This window comes from Lycium barbarum, chromosome 3 (genome assembly GCF_019175385.1).
Source record: "Lycium barbarum isolate Lr01 chromosome 3, ASM1917538v2, whole genome shotgun sequence".
Taxonomy (NCBI): Eukaryota; Viridiplantae; Streptophyta; class Magnoliopsida; order Solanales; family Solanaceae; genus Lycium; species Lycium barbarum.
Window position 1 is genome coordinate 104,153,871 of NC_083339.1, and position 19,302 is coordinate 104,173,172.

Consider the following 19,302-nt stretch of genomic DNA (forward strand, 5'->3'; position numbering starts at 1 on the left):
GAATTTGCTTCTAAATTGCCTGATATTATTACTGATAATACTCAGCTTCAACGATTTATTGGAAGCTTAAATTACATTTCCCTATTTTATAAAGATTTGGCGAAAGATACATCTATTTTATATGATAGATTAAAAAAGATTCCTAAACCATGGATTGATGATCATACCCAAGCAGTTCGCAAAATAAAAAAGAAGGTTAATAGCCTTCCTTGCTTACATTAGCCAATCCTAGTTGGCAAAAAAATATTGAAACAGATGCCTCTGATATTGGCTATGGGGGGATATTGAAACAATATTCCCCAGAAGAGAAGCAAGAATATTTGGTCCAATTTTATTCTGGTAAATGGAATAATAGCCAGAAAGATTATGCTACTCTGTCTAGAGAAATTCTTGTCATAGTAAAATGTGTTCTTAAATTTCAAGGGGATTTATATAATAATTTTTTTTTAATAAAAACTAATTGCCAAGCGACTAAATTTATGTTTAATAAAGACTGTAAGCATGATGTTTCTAAACAAATGTTTGTAAGATGGCAGGCATTATTAGCCCCATTTGATTTCGAAATTCATTATAAAAAAGGGTCAGATAATAGGCTCCCTGATTTTCTCACAAGAGAATATTTGAGTTCATAACTCTTATTCATCTTATTTACAGGATGAGGCAACAATTTAGCCCCAGCTCTAATAGAGGAAGGGGAGGTAGAGGAACCACATCTAAAGGAACAGGTCGAGGCACTGTTCTTGCCCAAATGGGTAATAAAAGACTAATAGCCGATAATATTGCAGAATCTTCCAGGAATTGGGAGAGGATCAGTTCTTGACATGTCAAATGGGACGGCCATGCACTAGCAAGGGTAATAAAGAAGAGGATGAATTCTATAATCTCTTCTCCCAATTCCAAGATACCAATATCAATGTTTTAGATGGTAATAACCTTGTGGATTTGCTAAAGATTATTAAAGATCCAGAACTTAGGTCTCAAATCATTGATAAGGTGAATGAAGCACTCAAGAAGCCAGAAATTCACACTGGCATTCATATACAGGAATCACTAGGTCCATACACTATGTCAGAAGTTAAAAAACTTCTTTACCAAAGGAGAAATATTATAACTACTCCAGCCACAACCCAAGATTTGGAAAAAGAGATTGATAATCTTAAGCAGGAGATTTTCACCCTTAAACAACACAAACATGTTTCACAAAATACCAATCAACATCACAAATGAGAAAAAAAATGTTCCATAATATTGGCCTATATCCATATTCAACCAAACCAGGTAGAGCTTCAGGACACGATGATACATTTTGATGATTGAACAAGATGGAGATAAATTCAACTCAAATGCATGTATTACTAGATTGTCGTGTAGTGCAACCATTTTATACGTAAGTGTGAAACTTTGAAAATAACTTTCATACAACATATTATTACTAATTAGTCATGATTTCTAATTGAAATTTCTGTATATGTTGACATGGTAACTTTGTGGATTTATATGCAGTTGAGATCATTTGTTAAAATATTTGGTTTAACACTATAAAGGTGTATTGCAATTAGAGATATGAATAAAAGCACATCTCAAGTATCATATTTTTTTGAGTTTCGTATCTGAACTATCAAGTGCGAGAGTTTCTATCTAAACTATTACCAACTATTTGCAATACACACATCATTATGTAGAATCACTTTTAAAAAGTTTACAATAATTGTAACTTAGCTATTCTTTAATATAATCATTCCACGTGGTACGGACAAACCCTTCAGGTCGAAAAGGAGTTTTTGTTTACAAAATATAAAATAATAAGTTTTCTTTATAAAATATAAACTTATGTGTCGAATTTTATTTTTTAATAAGGAAAAATAAATTAAGGCACCGTTTGTCCATAGATACCAAAAAAATTTCATTTGTTTTGGAATTTTGGAGTTGGAGTTGTGTTTGACCATAATTTTTGAAATTGTAGTTTTTGGTGAAATGTAGTTGTAAAAAAGTGAAAAAAGTGATTTTTTTTTGAAAAATAAATTTTTTGATATTTCGGAATACAACTTCAAGTTGTATTCGGAATTCTTATGGCCAAATGATGATTTCGGAAAAAAGTAAAAAAAAATTTCGGAATAAAGTGAATAATTCTTATAGCCAGGCGGGGGCTAATACTCCATTTTATTTCAGCCAAAAGAAAAGAAAAGAAAAAGAAAAAAGATTGAATGAAAATAAAAGCCGACTTTAATTAATTAAATTAAAATAAAGAAAGAAAGGATTCTTCTAAAACCCTAAACCCCAAACACCGTCGTGTCTCTCTATCTGTCTCAGGGTGTACAAGAAGCTTAAATAAAACTATAAAGAAGAGAGAAAAGCATTGCTCAGAACTAGGTTTAGCGATGGCTACATCACTGGTTGCTCAGCTGCAGAGGTTAGCAGTGCCTGATACTGAGCCCCGTAAACGACCATTCATTCGCCCCTCAATCTTGTTTGACCCTAAAGAAGCCGCTGATATTGAGCTCGACACCCTTCTCAACATTGCTCTTTCAGGTCCCTCTTTTATACATATACATACCCGAGAAATTGTTTTCCTGTCTACTTTCTTTAATTGCCCCAAAATTCCAGCTTTCAATTGTCCCATGTGGCAAAACCAATGTCTAATTGTTATTTTGGGCCGGCAGTTCCTAATTGTTTTTTTCTTTTCTTTCTGTATTATCAAGAAAGTTTGTGTAGAGTCACTTTAGAAGCACGAGTTATGTAGAGTTTAATTGTAGCAGCATTGGAGAAATGTATCTTATACATGTAGAGATAAAAGCAAAAGAGTTTTATATTCATTTTTTCTTCAAGCATTTGTCCTATTACCCTTTTTTTCCCCTATCCCTGATGATGAAATGGATAGTTTTTTAACTAATTGATGTGCCACCCTCTGAACATTGAGTCAAATGCGTGCTTCATATTTTGCTGGACTACCATTATTTTATTACTATTATTATTATTATTATTATCCATTTGTGTTGGATGTCATCTAAATGAAGATTTGTTGGTGTTTCTTATGTGCAGGTTTGGAGGTGTTAATAAGTAAAGAAGAAAGATTTAATAAGTACAAAAATGACTTGTTCAGTTATGGGAGTAGGGAATTGGACAGAGATTTAATGGGCATTGAGGAAAACAAGCGAATCAATGCATCGATCTATTCCTACTTGCAGTTGTTATCTGGATATTTTGAGTTAACAGCAGCCCTGAAGACATTAGAGTACTTGATTCGTAGATACAAGTAAGCTGTCCACACACTCTTTATTGGTGCTTCTAAATATTTCTATACCACTTGATTTACAAACATTGTTTATTTTGTGCTACTTACATTTGTTCTATATCTAACTCTATCTGATTTTTCTTTCAACAGAATCCACATATATAATATCGAGGAATTAATTTTATGTGCCTTGCCTTACCATGACACCCATGTATTCGTTCGAGTTGTCCAACTAATAGACACTGGGTAAGAATGTCAATGTTTGCATATCTCATGCAGTGGCCTAGGTGATCAGATACATATATATAACGTCTTCTGCCTGTTTCAGGAATAGCAAATGGAAATTTCTTGAAGGGGTTAAGGCTTCCGGTGCACCACTCCCCAGGAATATTATTGTGCAACAAAGCATACGTGACTTGGGGATCTTAGAGGTTTTGTGCAACTATGTATGTATCTGTCCCTTGTGTATACATGATTTTTTAAAAATATTTTTGTTTTGATGTTTTACAATTTTGAATGGAAACTTTTAGGTGACAACTTCAAAGAAGGTTCAGCCATCAAGGCCTGTCACTGGTTTTTGTACAGCTGTAATATTTGAGGTCTTAGGATCACTCACTACTATAGACAGTGAGGCAGTGAGGAGAGTCCTGCCTTTTGTGGAATTTGGACTTCAACCAGGCTCCAGAGGAGGAACCGATCTAAAGGTTAGCTTAGTTTCTTTCTATGTGATAACTGTTCTATGTTATAATCGCTGCTTGACATTCTTTTCCTCCTGCCTGTTGTCACCGAGGCTTCCTTTGTCTAAAGATGTCAGTCACTGTTTGATACTCTAGAGTAGAGGTTGCTTGACCTGTAATGTACAAACATGGAGGCTGTGATGTACCTTTGTCGTGCTTGATTGTTAGTGCTAACCAAACAGATATATATATATATATATATATATATATGCATGTTCTGGACTGAGACGTGGAAGTACAGTCACATTTCGTGTATTTTGCACATTCCGGTCACGTTAACTTAAATTGTTAAGTCTTTCTTGTAGTATCCTTTTTTATCTATTTGATTAAATGCGTGGCACATTTTGTATCGCTGGAGTTCCTTACATTCTAGAGGCTACAGTCCATAAAACTTTCACTGATCTCGTGACTGGGATTTGGCTTTTGGTAGGCTGGTGCTCTGATGATCGTAAGCTTACTAGCTGATAAGGTAGCTCTGTCCCCTAAGGTTGTCAAAAGCTTGATCCGTTCCCTTGCTGAAGTAGCTCGAGCAGATGCAAAAGATTCTACTGACTTGCAGTGGTGCCGTTTGTCTTTAATGACCCTAATCACTCTTGTCCAGGTATTGTTGTGTTTCATTCAATTTGATATCAGAGGTGAACTAGAATTTTATTACTACACATGTCCAGGATCAATAACAAATATAGTTTTTGCTAATGAATGCGTGCAAGCTGTAATGCATGGATGTATTTTCAGCAATAAATATGCGAGTTATGTTGTGTTATAGTTGAAAGCTCTGTGGATGCAGAAGACTGATCTCTTACACGATCACTATGATTATTTTGTATTTCTTGCTCTTTATTGCTTAGTTGTCTTAAAAGTGTTATTGTTCGTATGATCACTGATGCTAAAGAATCAATGAGGAGTTAACTGCTTGTATATATTTTACGGCAGGTAGATATCTCAATGGATAGTGACAATATTAAGTGAGCTTCTAGAGTATCTGTGAATTATGCTTCTATTTTTACTATCAACAGTTTCGAAAAGCTTTGCCCCAAAAGTCAAGTAGTGAAGTGGTGGTCACTAGAGAACTCCTTATTGTATGGTTTTAAAGCAGAAACATTATCTGTTTTATTGTTTGGTTCAAGGGGTAAATAGTTTTTTATTAGTCTATTGCTGTATTCTCTTTGACACCATTTTGTTATAAATAGAAGATTACATTGAATAAAAAAGGGAACTTTCGTGTGTCGGCCTTTTGATGTCCCTTTTCTGCATCAAAAGATTAGACATCATGAAATCTGGAACAACATTTTTTAACAGGATTACTTTTCGAAATAACTTGTTGGACAGTATCCTTGTCTTTTAATATAAAGATATTTGGAATTTTATGTATTATGCATGGTTCCTTATAAGAGCTTTGGATAGAACCATTTGGGATTTTAAGATAAAGGTTTAAAAAGGACCATAGCTGTATCTCGTGGGATTATACTGGGTACGTTGTAGGACCTTAGCTGTATCCACTTTGCTCTATGGATTGTCTTTTTATTTTTATAAGTTAATAATAGTTTAATTGCATGGACATTTATCTTGGACCTTCATTATGATAAAACAAAGGACACACTATGTGCAAGAGAGTTAATCCTTTAGAAGTAGAGTCTTGGGCATCAGTGAAGGATAAGATTCCCAAGCTGATGGTCTTTTCCTTCTCAAATTTCATTTCTTGCTCTTGGATATGACCAGTGAATTGTTTTGGGCTTTTCTGGCGGCTGTAGTTAAACAACAACGACGACAACAACAACATACCCAGTGTATTCCCACAAAGTGGGGTATTGTACGCAGACCTTACCCCTACCATGAAGGTAGAAAGGCTGTTTTGGATAGACCCTCGGCTCAAAGAAAAGTAAATCACAGCAGTGGCGGCTTTAGTTAGAGAAATGGATATTTATCTAGATCGCCGAATGCTTACAGTTTTTTAAATGTCAAGATGATGTTAAGCATATTACTTCTCCTCATCTGTATGTGCTGTTATGTCTGTCTTTCTGCCCATTCTCCAGATTGAGTGTTGATCGCTGTTACCTTTCTTAAAAAACAAGTTGTTTATCTGATTGCATGAGGAATAGCTCAGGAACATATCCTTCTCTTTTACCATGTTGACAATTGGCACACTGGTTGAATTTTGTTAAGTGTTCTAGCAAATGTTGTCTGTCTCTCTAACTTGGTACTTCTGTTTAAAATCACTTTATGCAGTTGCAATCTGTTGAAATTATCCCCAAGAAGATCATTGATATCCTTAAGGACATCAGGTACTATGTTGTACGCTGCTCATGTGCCAACACATAGTAGATTCTGTGTTGCATTGGTTGGAAATTTATAACATTCCTCTGAATGCTGTTTCTGGCTGTTTGTCTAAAGGGATATTTCGGGACTTCTATGTGAATTGGTAGAGGAGTTCAACACAGAGAAATTTCTGGCCTTGTTTTTGGACTCTCTAGTTGAGTTCAGGTGGGAATGGCTGCTTTACCTGCTGAGGAGTTTCACTATTTGCTAGACCCACTGACTTTAATGTTTTATGTTTTGTAGTTGTTACGATGATCTCTGCAATGGGACTCTACTGTCTATAGTAGAGATGGTTCCCTTAAAAGACTTTGTAGCTCGTGTAATCTCAAAGCTGCTTAACACATCCTTGAGGATATCGAAGGACAATGATTCAGCAGCTGCAGATGCAGGTTTGCTTTGTTTTAAGATTAGCATGCCCAGCATCTATTCCATCCTGTTGCATTTAAAATATTTTCATTGATTTTGCCGACATGATGTGCATTCATGTCATATATGCTACAACTAGTTGAGTAGGCTCACACTGTCTGAGTGCCTGCTTAATTTAAATTCTATTAAATGTTGATAAAAAGGAAAAAATGTACTTGTGTACAAAGAAAAGAAGCAAGAGCGGGGGAGGGGGGGGGGGGTAAGTGGCAGAGTGGATATGAAATGAAATTAAAGAAGCAAGAGAGGGGGAGGGGGGATAAGTGGCAGAGTGGAGATGAAATGAAATTAACTCCCATTCTTTTAGGTGGTGACCTTTTTACCTTTCAATTTTTGGTGGTTAAAGGGGTATTATGGGAAGAAACACGTGAGTGTTGCACTACTAACTTTGCCCACCCGTGGTGATGAAGATTCTGATGTTCTGTAACTGCATATTATCCGAATAAGCACAAGATTCTCAGATCCTCTAGATTCTTGAATAATATTTCTTTTTCATATCATTCTATGCTTAATTGTTAGGGAGCCGGTGCAATCTGATATTGGTTTCTCTCCTTAAGAAATATCTGTTTGAGTCACGTGAAGCTGTCAACAGATATATTGAGGTTCGTTTTTCTTGTTTGTTGTCTCTCCATATCCTCTGTGATTTTTGATCCTTTCTTATTTATGGGGTAATTGTGTAGTTTAATGTAAAATATTTTTTTCCTCTTTGCATGCAGGATATTAAACTGCGGTCCAAAAATGACTATGAAATAGTTATCAGGATGTTGAACTGTAGTTTGGATCTTTCACATGAAATATCTAATTCAAAAGTTTGGTTTGCCATGGAACATCCAAAGGTATCTTTGTTTACCTTTTCCATATGATATATTTCTATACTGATAGCTTCACCCTTTGGGCTGGCTACTTCCGTCTTATCTTTTGCTTGTAAGTGCTGTGTCGCTTAGAAGTAAAAGAAAAAAAAAAGGTATTTTGCCAATTTAAAAAAAGAAAAGAAGAGATATTTTAGACTTTACATCTTCAAATGGACGGAAGGCATGAGTACCATTGGGAGCAACTTTGATTTTTTCGCTGATAAATGATTATTTGGAGCAATCTTCAAAGCAGCAGCACATGGTTGGCAGTAATATGATCTTTTCCACTAAATGGATCATAATGGGTGCATATTTGACCCCATTGTTAGGTTTTATAGCTGCAAGAAAAACAACCCGGGTTCACCAAAAGACAAAACAAACAGAAGGATAGCAGCAGCTAAGCTGCATTGCAGTTGGCATTTTGAGTTAAAGAGTTAGCCAGAAAATGAAGTCGTCCATTTTCTGATAAGAAACTTCACAAGTGCAAATTAAATCTTCAACTAATTAGTGATATTTTCGTTTGAAAGAAGTGCAGTGACTTTTTAAATATAGATCTTCCTGAAAGAATAGTAAGGCGCCGAAAGCTGGAGAGAGGGAGCTCTTACAGTTTTCTTATAATAGAATATAGATCAGTTTTGTTATCACAAAAATATCTGTACTTTGCAAATATTTTTTTAGAGATTAGATGATCATTTGTTGGTTATCAAATAGATCACGAGTCTGTGCTTTGTACTTGTCGTTTTTTAAAGAATTTCTGAGATCGAATCTAGTTAATTTTGGTACAAACTATTATTTACACATTTATATGTGTTTTTATTGCAGGCAGAGGTTCGACGATCTGCTCTTCTGGGTCTGGATGTGCGTGGTACGTTGAATGTTGAAGCAGCTGATTCTCAGGTAATGCTTCATTCCTTTAAATCTATAGATGCTGTACTCCCTTTCCCAACTAGTTGTCCTTCTCTCTGGTTTTTAGCCTCATTCGGAGAAAAGTTTATCTAAGATATGTTATAAAAAAGGACTTTAATCTAGGATATGCTATAATCTGATAGATTATAAGCAAAATTAGTATTATTAATAGACCTTCCGTTCCTAAATACCCGCAAGGGTGGCTCAGTTGGTTGAGCATGGGGCTTTCATAATGGAGGTCTCAAGTTCGAAACCCCCTGCCTACGTCAGCAGGGGATTTGCCTTCTGGGTCGAGCTCGTCGCACGGGGCTTGCCTAGTGCGGGTTACCTCTTCTGTGTGGTTTGCAAGCCATTGCACAGGAGCTGGGTTTACCCTGTGCGCACCCGAAGGGTAGCGGCTGCGAGTTCCCATGTCATCAAAAAAAAAAGCCGATGTGGGAACTCAACACCCACCACACCCGGGTCTATTGGAGCATGGATAATATTTATGGGGGCTCAACATCGGGTAAACCAAGGAGTGGGATGTGCCTGGCTTTGATATGATGATGAGAAAATGGACTTTGGGCTTGACTCAACCCCAAAAAGCTAGCTCATGAGGTGAGGATTGCCCAAGATCATGTAAGGAGACCAAATAACCTTACAACCTATGTGAGACTCTTACACCTCTGCATACCTAGGACTGGACATTTGGAGCGTGAAAATTTTAGTATGAGGGCCCAATATCGGGTAAACCAAGAATTAAGATGCGTCTGACTCTATGGCACATAGAAACGAAAATTTAGCCTAACTCAACCCCAAACAGCTAGCTCATAAAGTAAGGATTGCCTAAGATCATATAAAGAGAACTTCCCATCCCTAAATAGCCGAGGTGAGAACTCAACACTCCTTTTTGTGTGACGGTGTCTGCGGAGCTTTAGGTTTCTCATGGTTGAGCTGTATTGTGAGTTACCTAGCCACTGAGCAGACCTTCAGTTTTTTATATATACTCTTATCAAACTATTAACATGAGTAATTGACATACGTCTCATGTGAGGACTTCCTTCTTGGACCGTTTTAACATTGTATGTTGAGGACAGAACCATCGCTGTTAAAGTTTGGCTTGAATTGATGTGATTGCTGATGATTTCTTTCTGATATTCAGCTGTTTATGTATTTGGTTGCTGAATGCTAATTTCCTCAGTTGGGATGCTTAGCACATTACAAGGCATGCCTTTGTACTGGAATGGGGAAGAAAATGCTGCTGTACTGTGTTTGGGAAGCTCTAATCTTGCACTTTTAATTGGCCTCATATGAAACGGTTGACGGAGTGGTGCTCTAATAGTTTTAATGGGATGTGATTTTGCAATATAATTTGATTGTTGCATGCAGCTGTCTCTTTTCAAATAATTGTAGTTTGGAGATTTAATTGAATTGGTATGCTAGCTTCTCTATAATTTGGTGCTCGTATCTGCATGAATCTATTTTCTGAGGTGCATTGAATTAGCTAATTGATAAAGTCTATTCACACTTCATTTTTCTAATATCCTCCTCTTCCATTCAGAAGTTTGGCACCATTCAAGATGCTATACTACGCCGGCTCTGTGATGAAGATTTGACTGTTGTTCAGGCAGCTTTAAACCTAGAGGAATTGCCCGAAATAATAAGTGCTCCACTTCGTATTGATGCATTCAGGAATGTGCTCCAAAGATGCATTAAGATATTATCATCAGGTATCTTAACTCTTGCATTTGGTGAATTTTGTCCTAAATTGGACATATATATGCAGCATGTTTCACATTAACTCCTCAAATTACAGGTGCATCTCGTAGTGCCTCTCTGGCAGTTGACATCGCTTTGTCTTGCCTCCAGCATGTTGCGGCGGGCTTGCCAGATGAGGGTGAATACGTGAAGATGGTGGCGACATTAGTTTTTCCCTTTATTATAATAATTCCAAAGGTTTCATCTAAGAGTTTCAGTTGTTTCCTTTTAGCCATGGATCTCGTATAATTAGCTTGCTGATTACTTTATTCTTTTCTTGTGCTTAATACAGACCCAAAGATTAAGTTTGAAAGCTCTTGAAATGGCCAAGCAAATGAAGTGGCCTTTCTATGAGAATCTGATCAGTGTTTCTCTACTGGATAAGGTAATGGTTTTTTATAATTGTTGTGCATCTCTTCGTTATTGTCTTATAACAGTTCATCAGATAAAGAATAATATTGCCTGTCTTCATTTTGAATTTTGAAACGTTAAATAGGTCTTTTAAATTTGAGTTTCCGATTGTGCCCAATTTCTCAATATTGTGATTTACCTGCCACTGTAATTGTTCTGCAGAATCTGAACATCGTAATCTAGCTGGTCACAAATTCCAGTTGCTTTTTGCAATGGGCTTTCAGTTTATTTCTTGTCTTTATGTTCAGATGTAAAAATGCACGCTTGTGTAACATAATGTTACCAGAAATCAACTTTAGGACTTGCTTGTAATGAGCTAGCAAATAAATGTTTTTTGGTAAAGCCTATTCCATTTACAGTTAAACACTTCTCCTTTTTCTTTTACTCTGGGGGGCGAGGAGGATGACTGGGATGCCGGAAGAATCTTGTCATGAAAAATCTTAAAACGAACCTCCTTTTTTGGTTTGGGGGGGGGGGGGGGGGGGAGTTCATATGTTCTTATTTAATTGGTCAAAAATTGAATGATCCTTGGACTAATCTTGCATTTTTTATCGATATATAGAAATTAGATTCTGGGAAAATATCCTCAATCAACGCGGAGAACATTAATGCGCTAGCAAAAACATTGTCAGCACATCCCGATGAATATTTGCCTTGGCTGGTAGAATGCTGCAAAACCTCGGAACTGTCAAAAACTTTGTTCTTATTGGTGTTGTTGCAATCTTTCACACTGCTGGAAACAGGTAATTTTATGACTATGGTTTGATGCTCTGCGTTGGGCCTTCCTTAATGCTTTGAACAAGTGTAAATTAAAAACCAAAATTGCATGCCTATTTATCTCTGTTAGAGCATGTCTAAGCGTTTAACCTACCCCAAAAGAAGGATCCGTTGAAATTGCTCGATTTATGTACTAATATTTGACCCAGAATGACTTGCCTTGGTTCTTTTTTTTTTGGATGATGTAAGTGTTTTATAATCACAAAAGCATCAAGGGGATGCATAGTTACAAAAGAGGGGGAAATATCAGCTCATACAAAGATAACAAAAACCTATCATAAGTCTAGAGAGCTGACAAATCCAAGAATCTGTCATAAGACTAAGGAGCTAATAAAATCCAAAAAAGAGTCTGGGTTTTATGCAGGGGTAAGATTAATCCAGCTAAAAAGAGTAGTCAGGCATCTGGCCTTGAGATTTGAGCTGGCAGTTACAATACCATGAAAACATCTTTGGTTCCTTTCCAGCCATAAGCACCACAAAATGCAAGCAGGGACCATAGACCAGATTCTTCTGATGGCCTTCCCAACTTTCCGAGAACTCCAGCAGACAAAAACTTCCCTGACAGTGCGAGGTATAACCCATTGTAAACCAAACAAAGTGAGGAACGTATTCCACACATCTGTAGCAACTGGACAGTGTAAGAACAGGTGGTTAATGGTTTCAGAGGTGCAACGGCACATGTAACATCTATTAGCGAGATGAAATTTCCTTTTCATGAGGTTGTCCAGAGTTAAACAAGCCCTTTTTAGAGCGACCCAGCAGAAACAGGATACTTTAGGCGGTAAATTGACTTTCCAAATGAGCTTCCAAGGCCATTGGTCAATCAGGTCCTTGTTGGAGCTCAGAAGCAGGTAGCCTTCTTTGACAGAATAAGAACCGTCCTTGTTACTGCCCCACTTAAGTCTGTCATTTCTCTGAGTGAGAACTGGACTGTTCTGTAGACACCCAATCAATGCTATCATGTCCTCTATTTCCCAGTCATTTAGGTGTCTCCTTAGGTGCAAATTCCATGAGTTGTCCTCCCAGTTCTGAGCAATTGTTGAATCTGGGTTAGTTGTTATAGGGAACAACCTAGGAAAAGCATCCTTAAGAGTAATAGAACCAAGCCATTTGTCTTTCCAGAATAGAAGATGAGCCCCATTTCCCACTTGGAAGGAAGAGTTGAGAAAGAACTCATCCCACAATCTCCTGATATCTTTCCATAAACCAGTTCCATAAGGAGCTAAGATTGGGTTGGAGCACCAATGGCTAGTGCTCCCATATTTAGCTTGGATAATCTCCTTCCAAAGACCAGCATCATCTTGGTTAAACCTCCAGTGCCACTTCATTAACATACATTTGTTGTGTACTGCTAAATCCTTTATACCAAGACCACCTAGATGTTTTGGCAGAGTTACTTTGTCCCACTCGACTAGATGATACTTGTGATTTTCGCTATTACCTTCCCATAAAAAAGTCCTCCTTAGTTTGTCAAGTTGATATTGAACCTTTGATGGTATTGGGAACAGAGACATGAAGTAAGTAGGAATACTGTATATCCAAGACACTATTGATGAGTGTTACTTTGCCACCAAGAGAAAGGTACTGTTGTTGCCAAGAGGCCAATCTTTTCTCAAACTTTTCAATGACCACATTCCAAATCTCCATTGATCTGTGACTAGCTCCCAAGGGGAGTCCTAGATATGTGGTGGGGAAAGTGCCAGTGCTACAATGCATGATGCTGGCCAGAAACTCTAAATCTGGAACCATATTAACTGGGTAGATAATGCTTTTAGTCATGTTAATGTGGAGCCTTGATAAGGCTTCAATGATCATAAGGGTGAGGTTGAGATACCTCACTTGAGACTCCTCAGCACCACAAAAAATAAGGGTGTCATCAACAAAGAGGAGATGAGAAACAGGAACGGTAAGACCAGGCCTGTTACCCACTTCAAAACCACCAATCCACTGCAATTGCTTTGCCTTTTCCAGCATGTTACTGAGACCCTCCATGGCCAAAATGAAGAGAAAGGGAGATAGGGGGTCACCTTGCCTTATCCCTCTCTTAGGGGAAAAGAACCCTACATGACTTTTGTTGACCAGAACAGAAAATTTAACTGTAGAAAAGCTGTATTTAATCCATTTGATGCATTTCTCACCAAACCCCATTTGCCTTAGAATAGAAGTGAGGTACTGCCAGTTGAGTTTGTCAAAAGCCTTCTCTATATCCAACTTGAATAAGAGACCAGGGGCATCACTTTTTTGTCTCCAATCCAAGACTTCATTTGCTATAAGAGCTGCATCAGTGATCTGCCTGCCTCTTATAAAAGCATTTGGATAACCTGAGACCAATCTCCCAATCACTTTTTTCAATCTGTCAGTCAGCACCTTTGCCACCAACTTGTAGACACTACCGATAAGACTGATAGGCCTAAAGTCTTTAAGTTCTATAGCACCTTTCTTTTTAGGGATAAGGGCAATAAAAGAAGCATTGAAGGATTTTACCATGTGGCAATTGCTGTGAAAATGATGAAAAGTTCCCATGAGGTCCTGTTTAATAGTGTCCCAGCAGTTCTGATAGAAGGCCATTGTGAAGCCATCTGGTCCTGGGCTCTTGTCAGGGGCACAAGAGTTTAAAGCACTCAACACTTCCTCTTCTTCAAAAGGTTGTTCAAGAGCATCCTATCGTCTTGGTTCAGACAACCCAAGCCTTCAAAGGTTGCTGAAGGTCTCCAAGCTTCATCTTCAGCATACAACTGCTGATAGAAGTCAAGAATAGCATCTTTAACTTGCACTTTGTCATTAATGATGTTGTCCTCCACCTTCAACCTATCAATACAGTTGTAACTTCTATGAGAGTTGGCAGCTCTTTGGAAGTATTTAGTATTTCTGTCCCCTTCTTTCAACCACAGGCATCTTGACTTTTGTCTCCAAGATGTTTCTTCAGCCTTAGCTAACTGTTGGATCTCCATTTTCAAATGCAATAATTTGTTCTTTTCAGCTTGAGTCTGTAACCTCCCTTCAGTTGCCTGCTCAAGAAATAAAATTTCTTCCAAAGCTTTGTTAGTTCTGGTAGAAACTTTGCCAAAAACCTCCCTGTTCCATGTAACCAAATCCTTTTTCAAAGATTTCAACTTTTGAGAGAGGATGAAATCCGGAGAACCATTAACCACATAGCCTTGCCACCACTGCTTTACCAAGTCAGTAAAACCTTCCTGCTGGAGCCACATATTTTCAAATTTAAAATAAGAAGGTTCACTAGACCAGTCACCGCTCTCTAAGGAGATGGGTTTATGATCCGAGATAGCCTTGGGTAGAGCCAATTGTTTCACAGAGCCAAAAACGTCATTCCACTCTGAAGAAATCAAGAATCTATCAATTCTAGAAGCTTGTAGTGAATTTCCCCCCCTGGTCCAAGTATAGGATGCCCCTTGCAATGGTAAATCAACTAAGTCCATGTCTTGAATAAATTCAGAGAAGCATTTCATGGCTCTAGATCTTCTTATACAGTTGAATCTTTCACTTTCAAAACGACACACATTAAAATCTCCTCCGATGACCCAACTTTCATTCCAAAGACCCCTTACACCGGCTAATTCATTCCAGAAGTCATCCCTTTCCCAGTTAGTATGTGGCCCATAGACACCAGTAAAGCAGAATCTGAAATTAGTTTGAACACCTTCCATCATAGTTGACATAGTGTGTTGTCCCTGGTGTGCATCAATACAACTCCATTGTCTTTTATCCCATAATATAATTATACCCCCTCTATTGCCACTGGCTTTCAGTTCCGCCCATTCAACCCATCTTGAGCCCCATAACTGTCTAGCTATCTCCACATAACAGCCTTGGATCTTAGTTTCCTGCAAACATAGAATGTCGGGCTTCCACTTCTGAATAAGAGAATTGATGGTGCTCATGTTGTTCGTATCATTGAGCCCCCTTACGTTCCAGCTGATGATCTTGGCTTTCATTCAGAGAAGGCTTTGAGTTGCCTGCCCCTGTAGGATCCTTCACCTTTGTCATATGTAATAGTGCAAACCAGTTTCTTTGCCTCTAATTCTTCCTTCTTTTTTGGTTTCTTAGTCTCGTTACTTCTCCCCTTTTGCTGCTGCAATTGAGATTGCCTTTTCTGCTCCATGCGCAGAATCATATCGAAGATTTCAGGCTCGAAACCTAAAGAATTCACCCCAAAAGCCTTGCATGCTTTAGTCATGGTTATTTTAGTCCAGTGCGACATCTCAATTACTGTTGGAGTATGAATATCCTGATGTATATCATGATTATACCCATCCCATGTTAAGTGCAAAGAATCACTTCCAGAGGAAGGGGAAAAATCAGAACCTTGAGGATTGGGCAAGTGAGATTTAGGGTGTAAAGAAGGGAGAGTGAGAAGAGAGAGGGATTGCATGTATTCCGCTTCATCATCTGCATCGTCATTATCTGCCATAGAAACATCGTGATCAGTTTTGACAAGAGATTGACTAGTCGTCACTACTGAATCTGCATAGAAAGTTTCAGCTGGGCCCTTCCCTTTTGTAAAAAGAGTAGGGGTTTCGTGATAAAGGGTTTGGGCCGGCCCTTTTGATTTCCACTCATGTAATTGTGGCCTCTTCTTAATAAGGGGAGCTTTATTCCTTTTCTGCCTTCTGGAATAATATAAGTGGTCCACTCTGGGCTGGACTGAAGTTTGGGCCTGACCCCGCTGTTGGGCTGAAATAGAGGATGGCCCAACCCTAGGAGATTCAAAATTTAAAAACTCTTGACTTTGCAGGCATGACACATGCTGGCTCTGTAGTCTTGGACCGCTGGTCAATAACCTGCCCCTGTGGCCCATTCCCTGAGGCTGAAATTTTTGCAACAGCATCGGCAACAATGGAGATCTCAAAGGTCCAATCCTCATATTTCAGATCGATCTTTCTGGGAATCTCCTGGGTAGAATCAGTGATGCAAATACGAGCCCAGTAGAGATGATTCCTCTTCTTCGTGTCCTCATCAGTATCCACATAACCACCGCAAGAATCACCGATGAATTTCATGGTTTTCTCCGACCAGGCATGCAATGGAATTCCGAAAGCTCTCACCCATCGGGAAGCAGACTTTGGTGTTGCAAGTTGAGTTCCGGCCATCGGAGACCCCTATTCGAGAGCAAGGCTTCTTCCATTCCAAAACCAATCACCCATTTTTACCCTCTCTGCCTCCTGCCTCGACGGAATTTCGAAAAGAAATTGGTTGTGAGAAATAGGAGTGACCCTCAACCCAGCTGTTATCTTCCATCTGCTCAGAAACCATTTTTGAATAACCTCCGGATTCGGGCTCGAGTTGTAGGGATCGTTGAAGGTTCCCACAAGACAACAGGAAAGAAACAAATTTGCCGATACCGGTTTGGCTTGATCTGCCAGATCCGGCCAACTCAGCTTGCAAGCAGCGTCGAAATAAGACTTCCCCTGAGAAGTGAACCGTTGAAGAGCTGGGTTTCAAAGGCTTGCCCAAGAATCTGAGAATCTTTGAAGCAATTTCAGCCCAGCCAAGATTAGAATCTGCCTCCGGAATAATAATAGCATTTTTCCTGTTTCCCCTCCATATCTCAATACGTAAAAAACGCCCATCAATATTGTAATTTTGATATACTCTATGTAGATCATTTTGTTGCTTTCTTCCCCATCTTCTATAGAGGTTTCCAGAGCCCCGAGAAGCCTGTTGTAACGCATTGCAAACCCATCTCAAATTGCTTTCATCAATTTTTATTTTGCTGGAGAAACGATTGCTCCGTTCACTGAACAAGAACCACCTAATCTGACCTTCGCTAATATCTTTAATTTCAAAAGATTTATCACCTGAAACAAAGAAACAACTCCCACCCATAATAAAGAAGAGAGAAAGGAAGAGAGAAAATAGAGGAGAAGAGAAATTTCCGGTGATCGGAGGGATCACTGGAGAGAGAAACTAAGGCCCAGAAGGGACCCTAGAGGATGTCCTTGATAAATGTGCCTGGGAGCATTAACACAACACAGCTTTTACCCCAGCAGATTCCAACTTGCCTTGGTTCTTAGTAAATGTTCAGACTTGATTATTCTATTTTTATTAACCGAGAAATCCCCGAGGGTCAGTGCCACATGGTTAGAAACGTGGTGGATAATGGGCCCTCGGGGATTTCTCGATTATAAAAAAGAAGATATGAGTCATTATTGTTTTTGCTTTTTTAGAATCGCCTAATGTGGCAATATGAAAAATAGAAATTTGTTGGTATGAGATTTGTCTTAGTATAAGGGGCTATTTAATTACACTTGCAATGGATTAAAGTTGTGGCAATCTGGGTTGAAGTTTGAAGATCTTGAAAATAATGGTAAGGCCTTTCTTAAAAAAAGTTAACAGCTCCATATAGAAAACAGAAACTAAAAGATAAAACTATCAGATCATCGTTTACACCAATTTTAACAATTTTGAATATCCAGAAACCTAAGAAAATAGACCAACTTCTGTTCTCAACAATCTTGTTTAATACTTCACATTGCAATGCTTGAATTGCCTTTCTTCTGTTTAATATTTTGAACCAAGGAACGATACCTGAGGATTGACCTTGCAATTGGTTGCCTTTTTAAAAGCCAATTGTTAAACAGAATTTTGATTATTCAAATCAGTGGTGGAGCTAAAGGTAAATAAGGGTTCAATTGAATCCCCTCTTTGGAAATTATACTGTGCAAGTGGGGTAAAAACAATTTTTTACTTATATGAAAAATACATTTCTGAATCCCCTTATTCCTAGTTTTGTGTTCTTGCATTTTTTTTTTTTGAAAATGTTGCATTCTTGCATCTGTTTAGAATCCCCTTACTAGAATTTCCCCTACAAACGATTCGAGCTATAATTGATTATTGCTCTTATACAGTTCGAACTATCTATGGAGTATTGGGCATCAAAATTTGGATATTTCTAGACGAGGAATAATTTTGCTACTTGTCTTTCCCTTCTATCCAATGATTGAACAAAAAAAGACCAATTCATTCTTTTTCTAATCAATCAAGGGAAACATTTCTAATTCTTAATTCTATAAGGTTTCTTGCTCTGCTACTGATTCAAATTTCAGAAACTCATAAAGATTATACAAGTTAACTAATATTGGACAAAGGTGTAGAGTGAGTTGAAAAGATACTTTTGCTCTTATACTTTTACAATTCTAATGTTGCATTTATTTTGGCAAATGTCGTGTTTACTTTCGGCTCATCCCCTTCTTTGTTAGGAGATGGTGGATTTTCATCATTCTTTGGCATTTGCTTTCCGATCCTCCGAATGGAGTGGGAATTGCTAGAGTCTGCAGGGAATATTTCAGAAGAGGTAGCTGATACAGTTTTCTGCCATTCACAGCAGTGGGTAATTTGCTTGGTTTTTTGCACCATCCTTTGCTAATCACGTATCTTACACAATCACAGTTCAACCCAGGATTATGGGAGGGAGACATTATTGGACTCATTGAACATATGGTTGCTGCCAACCCGAAAGCTCTCAATGGTGAAATTCTGACTTGCTTGTTTTGGAGGCTGCTTGGGTCATTTAGTAAAATAGCAGCTGAAGCAGAACCTTTGGTTGGTGACCTTTGGCTGTTTTGACTATGTCTTTTTTCCCGCTTTTTCATTACCTGATGTGTTTTCTGTCTCCGTTTGCAGGATAAGAATGAGAACTGGTTATGCTGCTTTCGGGATCTGTTTGTTTTTATTGTATCCCATACGAATCATGTCTTCAAGAACCATCTCTGTAATGTTGTTGCAAAATGCAAGATCCAGACATCACACTTCCTCTCAGAGTTCTTTACTGATGAAGGTTAGGAGACGGTTCCTTTTAACTTCTTCATCATTCTGTATTAGTGTTGGTATTACCATCCCATTTTTGGTGTACCTCTCTTGTAATTGTCATCCGTCTTCTCTTGAGCGGTAATAT

At 38.2% G+C, this 19,302-nt stretch overlaps 1 protein-coding gene across 3 annotated transcripts in view; it reads left to right on the forward strand.

Moving 5' to 3' along the window:
- Nucleotides 1–2,243: 2,243 nt before the first annotated feature.
- LOC132631676 (uncharacterized protein At3g06530) overlaps nucleotides 2,244–19,302 on the forward strand; it is a 44,998-nt gene continuing 27,939 nt past the window's right edge. The window contains exons 1-19 of one of the 3 annotated variants that reach the window (XM_060347343.1): nucleotides 2,244–2,529; nucleotides 3,040–3,253; nucleotides 3,383–3,478; nucleotides 3,561–3,678; nucleotides 3,763–3,936; nucleotides 4,400–4,570; nucleotides 6,196–6,251; nucleotides 6,361–6,450; nucleotides 6,529–6,674; nucleotides 7,228–7,310; nucleotides 7,425–7,544; nucleotides 8,382–8,456; nucleotides 10,006–10,174; nucleotides 10,261–10,400; nucleotides 10,495–10,587; nucleotides 11,176–11,356; nucleotides 18,608–18,702; nucleotides 18,798–18,950; nucleotides 19,032–19,185. In XM_060347343.1, the coding sequence (XP_060203326.1) occupies nucleotides 2,379–2,529; nucleotides 3,040–3,253; nucleotides 3,383–3,478; nucleotides 3,561–3,678; nucleotides 3,763–3,936; nucleotides 4,400–4,570; nucleotides 6,196–6,251; nucleotides 6,361–6,450; nucleotides 6,529–6,674; nucleotides 7,228–7,310; nucleotides 7,425–7,544; nucleotides 8,382–8,456; nucleotides 10,006–10,174; nucleotides 10,261–10,400; nucleotides 10,495–10,587; nucleotides 11,176–11,356; nucleotides 18,608–18,702; nucleotides 18,798–18,950; nucleotides 19,032–19,185 (2,479 nt within the window). In that variant the 5' untranslated portion in view covers nucleotides 2,244–2,378. The remainder of the gene's footprint in view (nucleotides 2,530–3,039; nucleotides 3,254–3,382; nucleotides 3,479–3,560; nucleotides 3,679–3,762; nucleotides 3,937–4,399; nucleotides 4,571–6,195; nucleotides 6,252–6,360; nucleotides 6,451–6,528; nucleotides 6,675–7,227; nucleotides 7,311–7,424; nucleotides 7,545–8,381; nucleotides 8,457–10,005; nucleotides 10,175–10,260; nucleotides 10,401–10,494; nucleotides 10,588–11,175; nucleotides 11,357–18,607; nucleotides 18,703–18,797; nucleotides 18,951–19,031; nucleotides 19,186–19,302) is intronic. The other 2 variants (XM_060347346.1, XM_060347344.1) reach the window with 2 other exon arrangements.